Raw genomic sequence first — 20,395 nt, forward strand, 5'->3', positions numbered from 1 at the left:
AAGAGATTAAAAACCCGGAGGTAAGACTATGGTCCGAGAAGACCCAGAAGGAAAAGGGAGACAGTCTTCAAGGAAGCTATGTGTCAGAGCTGGTTAATTATGCCTCTATCAGCGTAAAACAGAACAATGTTCAAGAGCTTCGAGACATCTGGGACAGTTGGAAGAATGATAAAAAATAAAAGTTCAGCTAATGGTATAGTGACATTGCACTTCTACTCCAGGTTAAGACTGATGAGCCTTTAATCAGAGCATTGGTTCAGTTCTGGAACCCGGGATATAGTTGCTTCACTTTTAACCGGGAGGATATGGTGCCCACCATTGAAGAATACACTGCACTGTTGCATTGTGAAAACATCAAACTAGAGCGAGCCTACATTAAACACATTAAAAGTCAGCCTTTTAAGAATACATTGGCCAGAGTTGCGAGAGTAGACGAAAAATGGGTAATTGACCGGACTCAGCGCAGAGGCAGTGGGGAAGGAATTGAATGGATCCACATAAGGCAATTAATGAAGAACCAACCTGATGAGTGGAAGACTATAGACTTTTTTTCACTAGGTATGTACGGGTTGATTATCTTTCCGAAGGCATTGGGTTGCATTGACGCAACCGTGGTAGAATTGTTTGAACAACTTCCGAGACAAATCAACGTTCTTAGCCGAGACCTTTCGGTCTCTTAATCATTGTCGAAGATCTGGTGGAGGTAGGCTCATTGGGTGTATTCAACTCCTTCAAGTCTGGATTCACAACCATTTCTAGAAGACTAACGGGGTCGCCTACCGCCGATTTAGCACCACATATTCACCTTTAGGGGAGTTCATCACAATGAAATGGCATGAATGTGCTTCAAAGGAAAAGTGGATGAAAGTTTTTACACATCTTCAGGATCGAGATATTACCTGGAGAGCCCCCTGGTTGTTCCTCGGTGACGTTCTTTTCCGGTGTGGGGATTCTGATACTATAACTTTACTCGGACTTTGGGGTGCAGTTGGGTATGCTCTATTGTTAGCACTTAGACAGTATGGGGCACGTCAGTTTGTCCCCGCAACATACGGACTAATTAAATCAGAGTTTGTGTATAGCGGTGACAGTTATAAGAAGATGATCAGGGAAGCATCTGAGTCATGGAAGAAAGTATTTCGAATGGATGTCGTTGTTGCCAGAGACATGCTTACTCCGGATTATGTGGAGTGGCGAAGATTGAGAAAGAATGATAACGTCCCGGTGCGAGACTATGAAGACACTCGGACTATGGAAGAACATCTCAGGCCTGTCCCTTCCGGACTGGAGATAGCCAAGGTAGAGTTTGAAGATGTGAATAGCAAGCTGAAGCAGAGGATTAAGAAACTTGAAACTGAACGTTATCAATGGAAACTCGAGGCCGACTCACATAAAGATAAAGCAGACAAACTAGAAAGAGAACATAAAAGAGTCCGTTTTGAGCTTGAAGACTTAAGAAATGGGTATCAAGATACGGTCAAGGATAACTCCAAGTTAAAGGTGTCTTATGAGTACTGAAAGGATGAAGCTCACAACTTGAAAAGAAAGTTTGAGGGGCCTGATGAGAGAGCCTGGAAAGAACAGATAAAAACTGCCCAGAGATGCTTAGTAGACAACCAGCATCAAAACCAACGCTTGAAAATCCAGATGGCTGATCTGGAGAAACAACATGAGAGAGATGTCAAAACAATAGCTGAGTTAGAAACTATTGTAGATGGGTTCAAGAAGAAAGCAAGCGAGCTTCAGATAGTGCCCTTCGACAGAGGTTTACAGTGGCGTTTCCGTTGGGAGCAAGCACAACAAAGGGTGAAGGCCAGAGACACAGTCATCCGAGACTTCCTGGATCAAGTACAGAAGGCAGCTCGCCATCTACACGGCATGGCAAGGGAAGCTGGAGTGGTCCAACAAGGCATACAACCAGTGACAGATGAAAACAGAAGACTTGTCAATATGCTAGAAGCTATTCGGGGTCTAGAGGATTTAGTCTGAATGTACCTTTGATTGTTTTTATGTCTCTTACAAGATAAAACATTTTTGTCGAAATAAGAATTATTTATAATAATGGACACTTTTCTGGATCAATGCCTCGAACATTTCATGCATTTTTTTTATTTTGTGTTATGCATCTACATTTCATTTTTAAGCATTTTCATAAACATGAAATTTCTTTATGAAGGATTCGATGAAGTGGTTTTAACCACATGACACCACATGGAAGCAAGATTGTAACATCAAAAGAAAAAAACTGAAAACAATACAGTGGGAGCCTGATCAGCTGATTGTAGGACAAAGCCTGTCAGGATGATCTAAGAAAAGAATCCCCATATCCTAAGGGCTACGATGTTGAAGCTGTTACCACATAAGAAGCCCCAAATATTCCTCTAAAAACTGTAAGGCGCTTGCCGAAGAAGGGGGCATGGCATATACCATTTGCACTTAGAGGATTGTTTTGTTTGAACACGTAGTTGATCTTTCATGTTTGCTTAATCTTTTAAATGATTGAATTTATGATGCTTTCTAAGGTGGAACAATTGAACAAATTTTAATCTTTAGTTCTTCGAATATTAAATGAATTAATGATTCTTTTAATTCTTCAAGAATTATAGATTTTTGACATATGGAAAGATTATACCTTTCTTACCCTGTCTCAAACCCCAGAATAAAATACCTTGATTCTTTGCCCAAAACAACTCGTGGTCATTACCAAAAGATAAAATCTTGACATTACCTCCTTTTGAAATTCTTGAACATTGCCTTTATCTTTTTGAGTCAATAAGATCACACCACTGTCTTTTTTACCATTAAAACCCAAGGCATTGAGTTGTTCATTTTAACATGAGCATTCTTCTAAAGAACCAACTTGGGGCATCTCGCGGGGAGCCTGAACATTGAGACATCTGGGGGAAAAAAGAAGAAGAATTCATTCGAAATAATTCTATCATGCATTAATTACACTGTTTTCATGTGAATATAATTAATCTTGAAAATCTATCCCCTTGGGGATACCTCTTCTATGAAGATTTACATATATGAAATGATGAACGGCTTTCTTTCTTTATCCCTTCACAACAGGAGAAAAAATATATCCCTTGTGTCCCCTTTTGAGCTGTATTATTTTTCTTCTGATTCAACCCTAACCAAGGATCACCCTCCACACTGGGGGCAAGGTGGAAGAAATATGCTCACATGAGCGAAGGCATTGATTCAGATGAGATACCAAAAGTGAACCAAATGCCAAGTGCGAAGATTCAATCAAACAAAAGGGCAAAAAAAGAAGAAAAACAAAAGAAAAATAAAGAACAAAATCAAAAAGAAAAAGGACAAAAAAACACATGCAAAGATTCCCTAAAGACAAATGGCACATCAAGCTTCAAACTATGAGATTGATCAAGCACAATCATTCCTGAATCACTGAATCACTACACTCGAAGATCATAGAGCATCAAGAGAGAGAAACATTTTGAGCAAGATTGAAGGCATCAAAATGAATTGATCATTGGTTCAACACCTTGAAACACTTGTTTGGGCCTATTTATCCTTTTCTTTCATAACTATGAACCCTGGCCTACATTACGTGCCTTAAAAGTCTCTTCTAATCATACATGGATTTCTAAACAGAAGAGACTATCTTCAGATTTCATCCCGCCCATCAGAATTAATCTTTATTTGCAAAAAATAATGTAATTAATGCATGGTAGAGAAAAATAACAAAGGCGGGTTCAAGACGTAAATTCTGAATAACGTCTTGAAACCAAAGGAGGGTTCGAGTTGAAAACCTGAAAAGGCGACTCGAATATAAAAATTGTGCAACTGAGGCGATCACACAAGTTCTTTGATACGGCATCGCACAATCCGAGTGTGACCACGAAGGTTGGGAGTCAGAGAACACTTCCAGCAGAGGAGCATGCAAGCTACCCCATCAAACTTTTGAGCATCAAATGCCAAACCTTTGACCAAACACAACAACATGAGACCTTTTTATCCTTTCCTTACTTACCATTTCCTAAAGATAGCTTTGATCTTGACACTTGTCAAATAGCTATAATTTATTGAAGGATTAACATTGTAATTAATTCTTTGATATCCGATGAACTCTAGTTTTATGATTCGTCTTAATTGTAAACCGTGAAAGGGACAATATTTTCAAAACTTTTAATTAAACATCTTTCAAAACTCTTGATTAAACATCTTTCAAAACTCTTTTTTGATATTTCAGAACTTTAAAAATAAAAGAAAAAGAAACATTTTTTTTCAAACAAGACAGTCTCTCTAGAGTGGATCTTGGTAAATGATATGTGACTCTTAGACACAAAACTCATGCTTAGAATCAATGCTGAAGGAAGAAATGAGGAACATTTGGGGCATCTTTGAAGATTCAACATCAAATATTGGGGATTTTTGGATATTGGGCATCTTTGGGGATTCAACATCCTAATGCGAGTTATCAGACCTTTTTCAGGAGATAAAACATAACCAATTCATGTTACATGCATCTTATGCATACATTTTAGAACATCATTTTTCCCACATACATAATTTTTGCAACTTTTAGAGTCAAGTTTCGACTTCAAGACGAAGGATACTCGATTCAAAAGCATCTTTAAAGATTGATGTTGGTTGCTTAACTCAGCAACAAGAAGCTACATTTCAACCAATTTGACATATTGAAAGATCGACAGATCTTAGAATCAACTTCAGACGAGTTCGAGAGCTAATTCAGAACCGATCCAATTCGCATTTTCAAGTTGGATTTCAACTTCACGACGAAGGACATCTAATTCCTGGCTCAACTTCACGGCGAAGAGGCCACCCACGGTTTCAACTTCACGACGAAGGGAATTGTGCCCACCATTGTCTCTCTTGAGACAGTTTCCCTTGAAACAAACTTTGTCTCCCTTGAGACAGTTTCCCTTAGAAAAACCTTTGAAATCGTTTCTCTTTGAAAAAGTTTCTCTTGAAACATACACATTGAAAACATTTCCCTTGAGATGAATTTTGTCTCTCTTGAGACAGTTTCCCTTGAAACAAAATCTTTGAATATGTTTTCCTTGGAACTAATTTCATCTCCCCGTGAGACAATTTCTTTTGGAACTAAGTTTTGTCTCTCTTGAGACAGTTTTTCTCAAAACAAAATTGTGTCTCCCTTGAGACCGTTTCTCATGAAACAACAAATATCTTTGAGATCGTTTCCCTTGAAACTAATTCTATCTCTTTCGAGACAACTTCTCTTGAAGCATCATCTGAACCGTTACACTCAGCTCAAACACATACTTGGAATGGTCGAGAAGCATTTTTCAAATCAAAAAATAAAATGTGCACATCAGATTTGAACATTTGAAGAATAAAAGATCAGGGATCAAAACTTGAGGATTCCAAAACTAAGATTCCAGAAAAGTAACCGGAGATCGAGATCTCAATCCTGAGCCCCAAAAATAGCATATATTGCATATGCATTTTAGGCATACCTAAGAGCATTGCATCCATCTCATCACATATATGCATAACTTTTTCAAATTTCATTCAGAGTCAATTTCAACTTCACAGCGAAGGATATTAGACTCGAGACAGCACAAGTTCAACTTCAAAGCGAAGGGGCGGCTGACTGTCAACAAACAACTTCCCAATTTCAGAGCCAATTTCAACTTCTCAGCGAAGGATCTTGGACCCAAGACAACACAAGCTCAACTTCACGACGAATGGGCGGCTGATTGTCAACAAAATTTCATTCAGAGTCAATTTCAACTTCACAGCGAAGGATATTAGACTCAAGACAGCCCAAGTTTAACTTCACAAACGAAGGGACGGCTGGTTGTCAACAAACAACTTCCCAATTTCAGAGCCAATTTCAACTTCACAGCAAAGGATATTGGACTCGAGACAACACAAGTTCAACTTCACAACGAAGGGATGGTTGGTTGACAACAAACAATTTCTCAATTTCGGAGCCAATTTCAACTTCACAGCGAAGGATATTGGACTCGAGACAACACAAGTTCAACTTCACAACGAAGGGACAGCTGGTTGTCAACAAACAATTTCCCGATTCCAGAGGCAATTTCAACTTCACGACGGAGGATATTGGACTCGGAACAATGCTACTTACTTGGATTTCAACTTCACAACGAATGATATCCAATTACATGCTCAACTTCACGACGAATGGGCCACCCACGGTTTCAACTTCACGACGAAGGGAATTATGCACACAAGCATCATCCGTCTTTAGATTGGATTTCAACTTCACGACGAAGGATATCCAACTCATAGAAGGAGTATCTGTCAACAAAGACCTTCAAGTTCGACTACGCTCAGCTCCAAGGCACATCATTTACAACATAACTCAAGGCTAGAAGGGTTATCTGCCATCAAAATTGTTGAGTTCGATTCCATTCAGCTCGATGACACATCAATCGCACTACTTTCCGGTTGCAGTCGAGGTTTTCAAGTCGAGAAGAGGACCTGGGTTAGCCGTGCCTTAGTGACAAGCAACCATTTTCAAGCAGCATAACTTAAGTAAAAAAAAACTATCTGTCAATGAAGATTTTTGAGTTCGATTCCGATCCAAGGTCTTTAAACCGAGAAGAAGACCGAAGGGCAACGGGAAGCCACGTGCTGATTCAAATTCCGAACTACGGCTTCAATTTCATATCATTTCAAGATGAACTTGACTTCACGATGGAGGAGTTATCCGTAACTCAATTCGACAGGGAGTTATTGAAACATCATAGTCAATTTTCAACTCCACTAAACGAAAAAGTGTATATTTTAATCTTTGCCCTATCCCCGTTAAACGACTATGGGCAAAGAGGGGCAGCTGTCAACACACATTTTCGTCCTACTAGGATTCAAACTCCTAAAAATAGGATAGAATTTTGCTAGGATTCAAACTCCTAAAAATAGGATAGAGTTCTACTATTATTTAAACTCCTAAAGATAGGATTCACAAGCATTATAAATAGCCATTGTAACTCACTATTGTAACACAGAAGGAGGATATACGAAATACCAAGCAAAAAAACTACAAGCAACGCGTAACCATTTTTCGAAGCATTTATATTTTGAAATGTAAAGTTCATACCTTCGCATGTTATTTTTACATACCCTTGCTGTGTTTTGATTCGAAAGAAAACTGAGAGAAGTGTTTTTGGCCGATGAACGGGGGCGTTTTCGAGATATTTTTGTAGATCTAGTCCCGAGGCTTGTGTTTTTGAAAAACTATTCGGATTTTTATAAACGGGTCGTGTGGATCCGCGTGTTTTTTTTTTTTTCTTCGATTGGCTTTTAATTTGACCCCTAATTCATTTTTTTATTTTAATTTAACCCTTATTATTTATATGTATATATATATAATTATATTTTATTTATTTATTATTATTTTTTTCATTTTACTTTGCGTTATATTATATTATTTTCTTATTATTATATATATATATATATTATATTATTATTTTTATCTATGTTTACTTATTGACTATGTTTTTTTACTATATTTCCTAACGTTATATATATATATTCTTACTTCATTTTATTTTATATTTCTATGATTACTATTTTTTTAGTTAATATTATATGTATATTTATTTTCATTTATTTATTATTATTGTTACTATTTAGTATTTTATTATTATACATACATTTTTATATTTTATATTTTATTATTTTATTTATTTATATTTATTTATTTATTTTCATTATGTTTTAGTTTCTTTGCTCTTATCATTATTTTCTTTTTTTAAACACTTTACATTTTTTTTAATTCTTTTTGTGTATATATATATTTTTTCTTCATTTATTTTATTTTATTCAATTTCATTTTTTATATTTGTTTCATCCAATTATTTTATGTTTATTATTATTGGTTTCATTTATTTCCTTGGTTTACTCTTTAGTTTTGTTACTTTCTTTTATTATTATTATTTTCTTTTAACATCTTATTTTAATTTTTTAAGGGTATTTCCGTAAACTCATTAAGGGTAAGTAATTCGGATCAAATTTTACCTTTTAATTTAACTTGCAATTTTCTTAATCGAAGACAACTGGAAATTACGTAGTACCGAAAGGGCGGTTCAAGGGTGCTAATCCTTCCTTGACCGTAACCGACTCCCGAACCCGACACATCTTTGGAAAGACGTAGATCAGGTAAGAAATAGGGTATCCGATCAACCCATTTGTTTTAAATAAATGATCGGTGGCGACTCTCAATCCATATTTTTTCAAGTCGAAGCTCAATTCGGAGCCCAACCGAAAGACGGTTACAACAGCTTCTACATGTTTAAAGTGAAAGTCTTTGCTTGTGATTATTTTAAAACTCTCTTAAAGTGCTTTTGTGTACAACATTTGGTTGGAAATGAACTCTAGACACATTAGGGATAGGTGTTATCCTGCTGAGGATATTATTTCCCGTATAAAGAATATAGTTTGTATACAGTTATATCATAAATGTATAGATATTACTGATACGGCTAATGTCAATCTTTGTATAGTTTAGGGGTTAACTCCACTTTATGAGTTATTTCCTTGTACTTCGTAGTAATTTACCACTTTCTTGGATGTATAGATATTACGTGTATATTATTTCCACGTTATGAGTTCTTTCCTTGTACTTCGTAGTAATTTACCACTTTCTTGGATGATAATACACAAATATGTCACCAAAAAAATCATTATATTTGAATAATAAAGCTGAGAATCGATGGAAGAGATTTCTATTGTAAAAATTTTCTGTCTTGGATAGATGCTTAACATTATCATCAATCGGTCTTTGTTGTCGAGTGCCTTTGATACCTATATGAGCTGTGTTCCTTTGATCAGTTGATTTTACTCCGAAATTACGTTGATATGATCACTGGGTGATGTAAATGGGGTTTAGGGTGAATCAATGTCTATTATGAAATTTAGATTTTTTTATATTAGTCTTTTATTTGATTAATGATGTTCACTTCAAATATTTTTTATCTATATTTTACGATTTTTTTTGTTATTAATATACATGTATTTATTTTAAAAATATGTTTAGATTCGTTACTGAATATGAGATGACGTCAATCTCTCTTGCATCACCCTCGGTTAACGTATGTTTTTATTCCGAAAATGTCTAATCTCACCACCCCATTCAAACATTTATTGGGATGCCATATTCGTTTAAATACCTTTCCTGATAGAAGTTCCATCTTATCTTAAAGTGGATTTCTCTCTCGAAACATCACGTAATACACAGAACAAAACATCCATTGTCCCACTATTTCACTTTCATGATTCCATTTTTCCCTTATAAAAACCTTCTCCATCTTTGCCACTTTCTCGTAAGCTAGTTATTGCATTTTCCTAGTTGGTTTTGCGACCATGTCGATGATTCCGAGCATGTATTACAGCGGTCGCACCGTTCATCATGAGCCTTACTACCACCATCAAACAGTTCGGGATCCGTTCCAAGAATTCCGGTACGGCGGGAGCAGCCTTGTTTCGGCAGTGGCCACGCCTGTTTTCCCCTCCGAATCGCGGTTTGAGCTCACGAAGCTGGACTGGAAGGAGACCCCGGAAGCTCACGTGTTCGTAACGGAACTTCCGGGGCTGAAGAGGAACGAAGTGAAGGTGGAAGTGGAGGGGAGAGTGCTGTGCATCCGCGGTGAGAAGAGCATGGAGAAAGAAGTGAGCGCGTACATGTGGCAGCGCGTGGAACGTAGCAGTGGGTCGTTTGTGAGGCGTTTCAAGCTGCCTGATAATGCGAAGCTGGATAAGCTGACAGCGTACTTGGAGAACGGGGTGCTGACCATCACGGTTCCTAAGAAAGAAGCCAAACACTGCCCTAGAAGAAGCGTTGAGATCCATGGTGGCGAGTGATCGGTTTCCCTTTTGCTTAACAATTTCATAGGGAAAAGTCTTGATGGCCTTATTATAAATAAAGAAATCTCATATCAAAACGTGTGTGCTCCACTTATTGTCTAAGACTTAAGGAATGATGTATTAAAGGGTTTGAGATTATGTGATTAAGTATAAGTATGGTGCTAAGATGGTTGTCTCATCGTCTTTTGGTGTTAATTAAATCTGTAGTTTACGTTCTTAAGGTTGTCTCATCGTCTTTTAAACTCTGTTTCCATATTTACACCGGTGAATCCCATGTTTTTTTTCTTTCCTAAAAGTGAATAACAGTATGCAAAGAATAACAGAGCACATGATCGATCCTAGCATTGCATGTCCAAGAAACTCCCTGCATCACCTACGGGGGTCAAGTCATTTATAGGATGCTCCTTTTAATAGTATATATGCACGCAAACAAGAAAACAGCATAAAAAAAGTAAATAAAAGCGAATATTGAAAAAGGGCAGGCTACAGGGGGGATTGCTTGGAAACCAGTTTTGCAGGATCCTATTTTCTCCCATATAAAACCATGTTAATGTTTCTTCATAAAGACAGAGGGAGAGACAAAATGAACACGGCGAACATGTGCCAAACCACGTCGTCTCATAACGTAACGAGGCATCGACGTTCACCGATACTTACGAGCTTTTTCTCGGGTTGGGCCTGGTTCCAGCAGGGGCATGTATGCACTGCTGTTCTTCGTATTTCGATTGGCAGTGATCGTTGAGTGCCTCTTTTGTTGCAGCATCGTGAAAGCCCAAATCCAACAAGGTGGCTGCTTGGTTCTTTAAGACCGCCATGCACACTGTGCACAGAGCTGAGCTACATTGTGATGTTGGCTGTCATGTTGTCTAACGGCGGTGTATTCCTCGCTGCGGTTTTCGGACATATGGTCGGGTTCTTGGTTTTTGGGAGTAAGGCTTTCGGAAAGCACGGAGGGACTGAAAAACTGCCCAACCTTAGTTCTAGGAAATAGTATATGCAGAGTTTGTTGAGCTACGGTTGTTAGAAGTGAAGTTCTATGGCATTTGATGGGTCTAGTATTGTAGTTGTGATATTGGGTACGTTGCTTAGTGTTGATACCACAAAGATCAAGTATTGGTTTTGGTTTTTTGCTTACCATCAATTAAAGAGAGAATTCATTACACCTGTGTATGTAAAAATCCTCGCTAAGACACCCACCCACCAAAGTCATGAATGCGACGCGGATCAATCCAAATTAATCAGAAAAAAACCCTAAAACCAAGAGGACAACCAAAAATATTAAAGAGAGAATTCCTACCACTGTAAGTGTCTACCTTAAGTATCATGAAAACTTGCAACCCATATATCATGAAAAACAAGTTGGAAGTTGTGATGAACTTGACACTATTGATCATATATATTGAGTGAATATACATCTACACGTAAATTGTTTCCTATGCCCAAATCATCTCTTAATCTATTTAAAAAGGTCTCTACATATTGTTTAAAATATTTCCTGAGTAACTTAGAATACGAAATGGCCCGATTTCACACTTATGTTTTCTCGCCATTGTTGCTACTGATATCGGTTGTCATCATCCATCCCTCGTATGGAGAGCATTTGAACAGCAAAGACCTCGTGGAAGAGGTCTGTCGCCACACATCCAGCCATGGATATTGTGTCGGTACCATGATCCCGGGGCCACCATTAACAGCAGAAGGGATTGCTAGTACAGCTTTGGGTTGGGCGCAGATAAGAGCATTGGAAGCTGGAACAATAATTTCCAATTTACTCAAAGATTCTGCCTCAGCTAACCATCCCCATCACTACCGGGTGCGGCTCCAACGATGTTGGGATCTTAACATGAAAGCCATGGCGGACCTCTGGAGTGCTAATAATTCGTTTTACAGTAAAAACATCAAGGCCATGGTTAATTATCTCTTTACTGCTTCACATGACACTAAAAGGTGCCAAACTCTCATAAGAGGACGCAATTTAACAGGCTTGGCTTCTAAAAACTATGATATAATTAAGCTCAGTGAAATTTGTGCCATCTCCACCAAATTCTTTTGAGCATACTCGTTAAAGCTTTAGCTATGGATTGTGTGTGCATGTAATAGATAAATAAAGGATTCCTATATGAAATTGTAAGAGTGTTGCACACAACCATTTTTAATGGAATCCCTCGTGATATTTACATTCTACCTTTTGGTTGGTTTCAGTAAACCTGTTTTTAACTCCAAATACCAAAATCAGCTATCAGTCTATCACCCCAAGTCAGGCCCTTTCTAGCCTAAAGGCTTCAATAACGTTGCAATGACAAGTATTCATAAATGCCGTAAATCATTGGATACTTTCTTATAACCTCGGGTTCGATCTTCAATAATATGAGGGGAAAATGGGCTGTTTTCTTTATGGTAGTGGTGTTATATTTTGAAGTAGAGACCTATGGAGCATAACTCCATTGAAAAACAGGAAGAAACCTTTTGCTTTTTCTAAAACCAGACACAGAAATTTTATTCTTTTCTTGGAAACTAATTTAAGAATCTCTTCTGCAGCCAATGTTAATAAGTTTAGGGTCCTCACCTTAGAATATCAGAGTATGGTACATCTGTCAAGGCCAAGAGCTGCAAATATTCTTCCACCAGAAGGCCACAAGCTGAAAAACCAGCCCATTCGATGTCTACCACCATCAGATTCATTGGAATGTTGAGGCTCGTTTCCTTCCAGTAATGGCTCCGATAACTCATTCTTCTGGTTTTCGCCGGTGATCTCACCTCCAGCTCTATCTTCAACTTGAGCTTCTGCAATTTCTCCTGGCTTCTTGTCAAATAGTCCTTTAAATTGTTTCCGAGCCTTCCTCTCTACTTCCTGCTCAAAACTCAGTACAGATACATAATGAATTGCCATGTTTGCATTACGTGTTGGATGACAGAAAATATATCATTGATTACAACACCTGCTCTTGCTTCTTCAGTTCTGCTAGAGCTGCAGTTGCATCTGGCCCTGAGGACTTATCAACTTTGATCATCTGATATATAAACAGGATTTTAGGCTGTGGTACAGAATCAAGTTAGAGAGCATTAAGCATAAAGGATTACATTATAACTATCATTTCGAAATCAGCTCTTGCTTCCGCAAAATCTCCAGCTGCCATGTAAGCCATTCCACGACGGTATAGAGCCTTTGTATGTACAGGCGTTGCATCTAAAACCTTCAAAGTTCAAGTAAAACAGACCAATCTTCAAATTTGATGCACATCCGAAGACAACCAGTTAAGAATTCAGACATTAGCAGCTCAGGACAAAGCATTTTGAAAGGTACGGTTTCGGTAGTTTCTATCTTTATTTGATTATTTCTTACGTTGGCTCAAATGTAAACCTTGAAGCTTGATTTTATGTCCTTGTGAAAATTCAGAAACTGAACAACAAATTATTTTGGAAACAATCTGATCAATTTAATATCCTTTAACTTCGGCAGGAAATATACTTTATGGCTTCTGTTATCTATGATCATAATATGCATCTTTTCCCGGAAAACAATAAAATAAAGGCTTAATTCACAATTTATCCCTCCAAGTATACCCGTTAGCTCAATTTACACCCTAAACTTTTTTTGTCCCATTTTGACCCTTACCTTATATGTTTCCCATTTTGTACCCTGGAATGATATGAACCGATGAAAACACACCATGTGACAACTCATAAGAACAAAACAAATCCAAGATGCCATGTGGCATGAGTTGATTGGTCAAAATTGTTCCTGGGAGCGAAATGGGAAAACAAGTGTACTCTTTAAGCGCCAAAATGGGACAAAAAAGGTTTAGAGTGCAAAGTGGGAAAAAGGCATACTGGACGGCTAATTTGAGAACTAAACCTAAAATGAATAAAAATTTATTCTTCCTAATAAATGAGAAAGATAAAGAGCTTCAGTTTGAAGTCACAATAAACCTTATTACACACCTCGATGGACTTTCTGCATTCTCCAATTTTGAGCAAGCATGTGGCCACATTCAGATGTGATGAATTCTTCATGCAATAAATCAGGAAAAGAGAAATTAATAGTATCCAGAAACATGCTATCTAACATCAGGTACCACCCGATAAAATAAGGGAGTTGCAAGTTAACATCTAGCTCAGCCATTATTTTTTTTAACGGAAAATGACGAATTTAGAACATAATGAATAATTGGGTGATCATTTTGTAACTTTTAATAGTCGAGTAACTCAACAAAGCAACTTCCTATAACCGGGGGACCATTTTATAACTTTTCATAGTCGGGGGACTCAACAAAGAAGTATCCTATAGTTAGGGGACCATTTGTGTACTTTACCCATAAAATAAAAGGACAGGATAGATTATTTCAGTTACCATGTGGCAGGATGAAACTTACTCTTGTGTCTAAAAATACTTTCCCTTCCTCATCCGTTTGTGGATTAACATGATTGAATCCCCGAAGCACCTACAAAGAAATCAATACATGGAATTGAACTACGTATGCACGTAAATGTACCCCGTTAGAAATATCACATGAACATCTGCTAACTAATGTGTATTTAGGTTTACCCTATATCCATTATGAAATCATTTGGATTCGATGGTTAGCTTGGATTCCAAATATGGGTTATTTATTTTTTATCATTTATATTTGTTTACCAAATGATAGACCAATTTGTTTTCATTGCTCGTATTAGAATTGGGTCTGTGGTCGATGCTTAATACATAGTTCACAATCCAGAGGTGACTTAAGATCTAGGGAAAACAGTTGCTATACTACCTTTTTATACTTTGCCTTGGCAAGTTCAAATTTTCCCTCTTTGAAGAGCCGGTTACCCTGCAGGCAAACGGTTAAATATTCAAATTAGTAGTCTTACAGAACAATAAGCAGAAGGATTAAACAATTAATTTACATCACTGCAACAGCTAGCAATCATAGATATAATAAACCACATGCCGAGACTCTAATTTCTTCTGCTTCATCCATTATGTTCTGAAAGTTTAAACCAGTCCAATCCTGTAATGAAGATTTAAGTTAGGCTCTAGATTGGTGAATAAGAAAAAAAATGGTGCACTACTTTTATTACAATATCTTGGTGCACGCTGACAATTTAACAACCATATTGTTAAGCATCCAACCTAAAACCAATAAATTATAGGTGGAAGGGTCTAACTTGAATATAAGACTACAGGAATCCAAGAGTTAACAATAACACCGCTTAATATTTCCCCTCACGTCTTTTCTCAACAAGGGCCTACATGTGGACCACCTCATATGGGGTTAAGCAGGAAGAGCAAAACAAAGATGGGCTATGATACCCATATTAAGCATCCAAAGATGAATTATTACCTAAGACATAATTGTTTATAGTAGAATGACTCAACTAGAGTATAACACCATAAGAAATCTAAGACATAACCAAGGGAAAGTTCCTAAAAGATGACTTTATTACCTTTGGCATATCAAAACCAAGAAGCTGTAAGGGAAAAAATGCTCACCCGATCAAGGTATAGTCTCAGTCTAGCATTATAATTTTGATCAAGGCAATTTGGATGATTGGTATTGATATGAAAACCTGATTTCAACTAGCACAAGATGAAGGTAAAAGAACCCACAACACCTTTTCAACTCTATAAGGAGAACTTACCATCCTTCTCCGGAACTGAACACCAAAGGTGCACCGTGGTTATCAACTCTTGTATCATAGAAGACAGTTTTTTCTTTGTTAAGAAGCAAGCCCTTGTAATGCACACGTAAAAGACTGTCATGAAGTGGGCAATCCATTGGAAACTCCCCTGATTATTCTAAACAACAACGAACATTATCATCCATGGAGCCACACAGAAAGGATCGCTGACATATAGTACAGGAATATGAAATGGAATTAGTAACTAGCACATAAGTTGCTCATACAGTTTTGAAGCATCATCCTAGGTATCTTTTCATCAAAGAAGAATGAGTGTAGAAACTGTTAAAAGTATATTCCAAATAAAACTTTCGAAGGAATGAATAAATAAATTGACAATGTAACATGAGCAATAATTAATAACATGTTGACTATAGATTTGTTTTTTGAATCAATCTCAAGTAGCATAAGAAAGAGAAAACAGAAAAAGAATCAAATAAATATCTCTTCGTGGCAAAGTATAATGAAATAACAAAGAGCACCTTCTCCATCACGTAATCGTCGTTTAATTAGGCGACCATCTCCCAGCATGTCCCTCACCTATAAGTCCAACACTTAAGAGTTCACTTCCATCCACGATTTGGTTAACTGAAGATAAACAAACATATGCATGAGAAAAATCCACAAAAAGAGAAACAACTTACCTGGATGAAGTGGACAAGCTCAACTTCAAAATGAACTTCTCCATAACCTTCTATCCCGGGCAACAAGGGAGATAGGGTTAAGTATTTATTTGTAACATAAATTACTGCTTCTCTTTCAGTGTCATTGTTCCTATTCCTATCTCAAGACCTTTAGGTACCTAAGTATTATGGAATCAGGAACAAAATTTATATTAAAAGGACCTTTAGTACGAAAACATGAAGCAGGATAGATCAAACGTACAATTAGATAAAGAAATGAGGGTGCCTAATTAGAAAAAAAATCCCTACAAGACAGAAATCACTAACCTCACATTTCCCAAAAGTAAAGAAATATGATTCTCCTTCAGTGTGTGACAAATCAATTTCCCATCACCTGTCTTTGCAGAAATCCTGAAAGATTCACATTATGATACATCTGACAAATGATCAAACCATTCTGGAAACTTAGTACAATGCACACAAAAGAAATGAGTAGGGGCTTAGAGCAAGTTTACCAAGCTTTTACTTCATATGGTTACCTTGGTGATTCCCAACCCAGGCCTTCATCAATTACCTACCATATTATATTCGTATTAGTGACATGACATCTTCAGAATTGAACTAATTTGATGCAAATTTTGAAGAAAGGATGAAGTCCATGCAGCAACAAAGTACAAAAAAACCCAAAATAATGATGCACGCAACTGCAACCATTAAAATTTGTCTGCATATTTAAAAAATGGAAACATTTCAGGAATGTGTGAATTTCCCAATCTTCCTTAAATACTTTCTAGTTCCCACTATCACCATATTCCTAGCAGAATTTAAGAACTGCTGTGGCACTGTACCTTCTTTATAACTCCCAAATCATCAGAAACAACCTAAAAATGGACAGAAAAATAACAAGACATTAGAAATAAAAGGCTACATGCAAATTAATCAATGACATCTAGATAACAATACCATCAGCACATCAAATATAGGAATGGTATTGACATTACTAAGAAAGATTGTCTCAGAACATGGAATCAGGGGTGTAGCGAGGATGTTCCCAGCCTCCCCGCCCCGCCCCCCCAAAAGCCTGAAGCTTGCTATTCTATTCGATTTTTTTATTTTATTTTGATAGTTTATATTTTATACTTAAAAAATAGTAATTAATTTATCTTGAACCCCTCCCAACCTCAAAAAGAAATTATAATTTGATTTTTTTTAATTACAACCACCCAACAAATTTCTGGCTTCATCCTTGCACTAGATACACATTGCAGAAAGGAATAATATTGCATTATGCCAAAACGCAAAGAAAGGATAAATATCAAATTTGAACTCTAGCAACTCTTGCCTTAGCTTTGGAGAAATCTATCAACTCAATCTCAAAATGGAGATCATCTTCTTTAGGGAAACTACTAGGAGCTGGAACAGGGCAATCCTCCTCCCCATAGTATATTTGAGGCATAATTTTGAACTGAAACAACAAATGTCACCAGAATTTTATACAACATAAAAAGAAACTTCAAATCAATACTTCGTTTGTTAAGAATTTTGGAGCAATAAACACAAATATGGTTCAATGAACTACAAAGACAATACCATAGCCACTTCACCCTTCAGCATTGTTGGAATTCTTTCCAACAACCCCAATATCATTTTGCTCTTGCCCAATAGATTTCTTATTGGAATACCTTTCCCTGTCACATAAACAGAAGTCAATTTAATAAAACGAAAGCATATAACCTTAGACAATTCAACTAGATACATTGTTTAACTTGAGACCAACTTATCCAACTTAAGATTCCACAATTCACCAGAAAGCAAGCATACAAAATCGTCCCTTAACTTAAATATATTCAAACGCTCAGGTTATATTCATCTCCATGTTCTGATCTCGTGGACTCAACGACAACTCCATCCAATGTCCGAACAGTGCAATGATATATAACCTACAAAACATTAAAAAAGAAAACAAAAAACTACCAATTCACAACTCAACCCATTGTACTGTTTTCTCAAACTACATATATTTCCATACCAAATACAAAAAATCCGCATTTGCCATATCTGATTATGAACAGTTTAATGAAAAACATATAACTTGATCACCATCTGAAGGATTTGATTCACCTCCTCCGGGCCTCATCAAAGCTGTCTCATCAAAGCTCTCATTAAGCTTCCAGGGACAATTTTCTTTCTCCTATTAATTACAAAGCCCAAAATCAAAATCAAAATTTCCCCCCCATAAAAGTTTCAAAAATACGGAAAAATGAGAAACGCAAAGTTACCTCTTGTCATCCTCAGATTTCGATTTCTTCTTCTTCGGTGCATATGTTAAAATGTATAATTTGGATAATACTGAATATACTTCATTTCTCATACCAGTATAAGATTACAAACTAAAGTATTTATACAGCAGCTAGGAGTCTAACTACCCAGTAACTAACTAACAAATTCTCTAACTGTACAAACAGAATAACTTCCTACAACTACTCTCTACACTCCCCCTCAAGTTGAGGGATTAAAACATTTTTCATCCCCAACTTGCCCATCAAATAATTGTGTTGTTGTAATCCAAGTGCTTTAGTTAATATGTCTGCAAGCTGTTCTGAAGATGATACATACTCGGTCTTGATCATTCCTTCTTGTATCTTTTCTCTAACAAAATGGCAATCTATATCAATGTGCTTAGTCCTTTCATGAAAGACTGGATTTGCTGAAATTTGCAAAGCTGCTTTACTATCACTGTACAACTTTGCTGGTTTCGAAAGGTCAGTTTGTAGCTCCTTTAAAATGCCATTTAACCATACTACTTCAGCTGCAACAACCGCCATACTTCGATATTCAGCTTCGGCTGAGGATCTTGCTACCGTATTCTGCTTCTTTGATTTCCAGGATATCAAAGAATCACCTAACTTTATGCAAAAACCAATAACTGATTTTCTTGACATAAGACATGAAGCCCAGTCTGAATCACAATATGCCAACAACTGATTTTTGCTTGCTTTCTTCAACAGAATCCCCTGACCTGGTTCCTTCTTCAAATATTTGACAACTCTCAATGTTGCCTCTAAATGTGTTCTCTTTGGTTGTTGCATAAATCGACTAAGATGATGCACTGCAAATGTAATATCTGGCCGAGTATGTGTCAAGTATATCAATCTTCCAATTAACCTTTGAAATGTTGACTTTTCTTCAACCAATACTTCATCTCCCTCTTGCTGCAAATGCTCATCATATTCTGTGGAAGTAAGCTTCAAATTCTGCTCCAAAGGAGTCATGGCTGGTTTAACTCCTTCAAGACCAGTCTCCTTTAGCAGCTCTAGAGCATATTTCCTTTGATTCAATGTGATTCCTTCCTTTGACCTCAAAACCTCAAACCCCAAGAAATATTTCAACTCTCCCAGATCTTTCATCTTAAAGTTGTAATTCAATATATCCTTCAGCTCATTAATCAAGGCTGAATCATTACCAATTAAAAGGAGATCATCTACATAAATGAGCATCACCACCAATTTTTCACCCTCCTTTTTTGTGAACATCGAATAGTCAAACTTGCTTTGCTGATATCCTGCAGCTACCAATGCTTCAGTAAGTTTTAAATTCCATTGTCGTGAAGCTTGCTTCAAACCATAAAGAGATTTTTGCAGCCGACAAACCATATTCTACCCCTAGCTGCTAAAACCTTCGGGCAATTTCATGTAGATTTCTTCAAATAAATCACCTTGCAGAAATGCATTGTGCACGTCCATTTGAAAAAGAGGCCAATCATACATAGCAGCAATGGCCAGAATTGTCCGAACAGTGACTAACTTCGCAACAGGGGAAAATGTTTCAACAAAATCAACACCCTCTCTTTGATTGTAACCTTTAGCAACAAGACGTGCATTAAAACGCTCAATTGTACCATCAGCACTATACTTGACACGAAATACCCATTTGCAACCAATGGGATTCACTCCTGGAGGTAAAGATACTACAGACCAAGTACCATTGTTTTCTAAGGCTTGAATTTCCTCTTGCATGGCTTTAATCCAAACCGGGTTTAAAATAGCTTCAGAATAGGATTGTGGTTCAACAATGGAGGAAGTGGTGGCAAGAAAATGTTGAGTATGAATAGGTAAATGAGCATAAGAAACATTATGAATAAGAGGGTACTTACAGGTGGAAATAGAAGAAGAAGACTGATTGGAACGCACATAATCGTGTAGCCATGTAGGAGGTCTAGATGCTCGAGAAGACTTACGCAATGGAATAACTGAAGGTTCCAATGA

The 20,395-nt window shown here is 37.0% G+C and overlaps 2 protein-coding genes and 1 pseudogene across 2 annotated transcripts; 2 read left to right on the plus strand and 1 right to left on the minus strand.

Moving 5' to 3' along the window:
- Positions 1-9,342: 9,342 nt before the first annotated feature.
- LOC120146844 (18.1 kDa class I heat shock protein-like) lies at positions 9,343-10,018 on the plus strand. The gene has a single exon (XM_039160334.1). It carries the CDS (start codon positions 9,343-9,345, stop codon positions 9,838-9,840), a length of 498 nt encoding a protein of 165 aa, XP_039016265.1. The 3' UTR covers positions 9,841-10,018.
- Positions 10,019-11,359: 1,341 nt separating this feature from the next.
- On the plus strand, positions 11,360-11,896 carry LOC120146845. The gene has a single exon (XM_039160335.1). The coding sequence runs from the start codon at positions 11,360-11,362 to the stop codon at positions 11,894-11,896; it is 537 nt and encodes a 178-aa protein (XP_039016266.1).
- Positions 11,897-12,130: 234 nt separating this feature from the next.
- LOC120146701 lies at positions 12,131-18,575 on the minus strand (annotated as a pseudogene).
- Positions 18,576-20,395: the final 1,820 nt, after the last annotated feature.

Source organism: Hibiscus syriacus, unplaced genomic scaffold (genome assembly GCF_006381635.1).
Source record: "Hibiscus syriacus cultivar Baekdansim isolate YM2019G1 unplaced genomic scaffold, ASM638163v2 tig00110931_pilon, whole genome shotgun sequence".
NCBI classification, from domain to species: Eukaryota; Viridiplantae; Streptophyta; class Magnoliopsida; order Malvales; family Malvaceae; genus Hibiscus; species Hibiscus syriacus.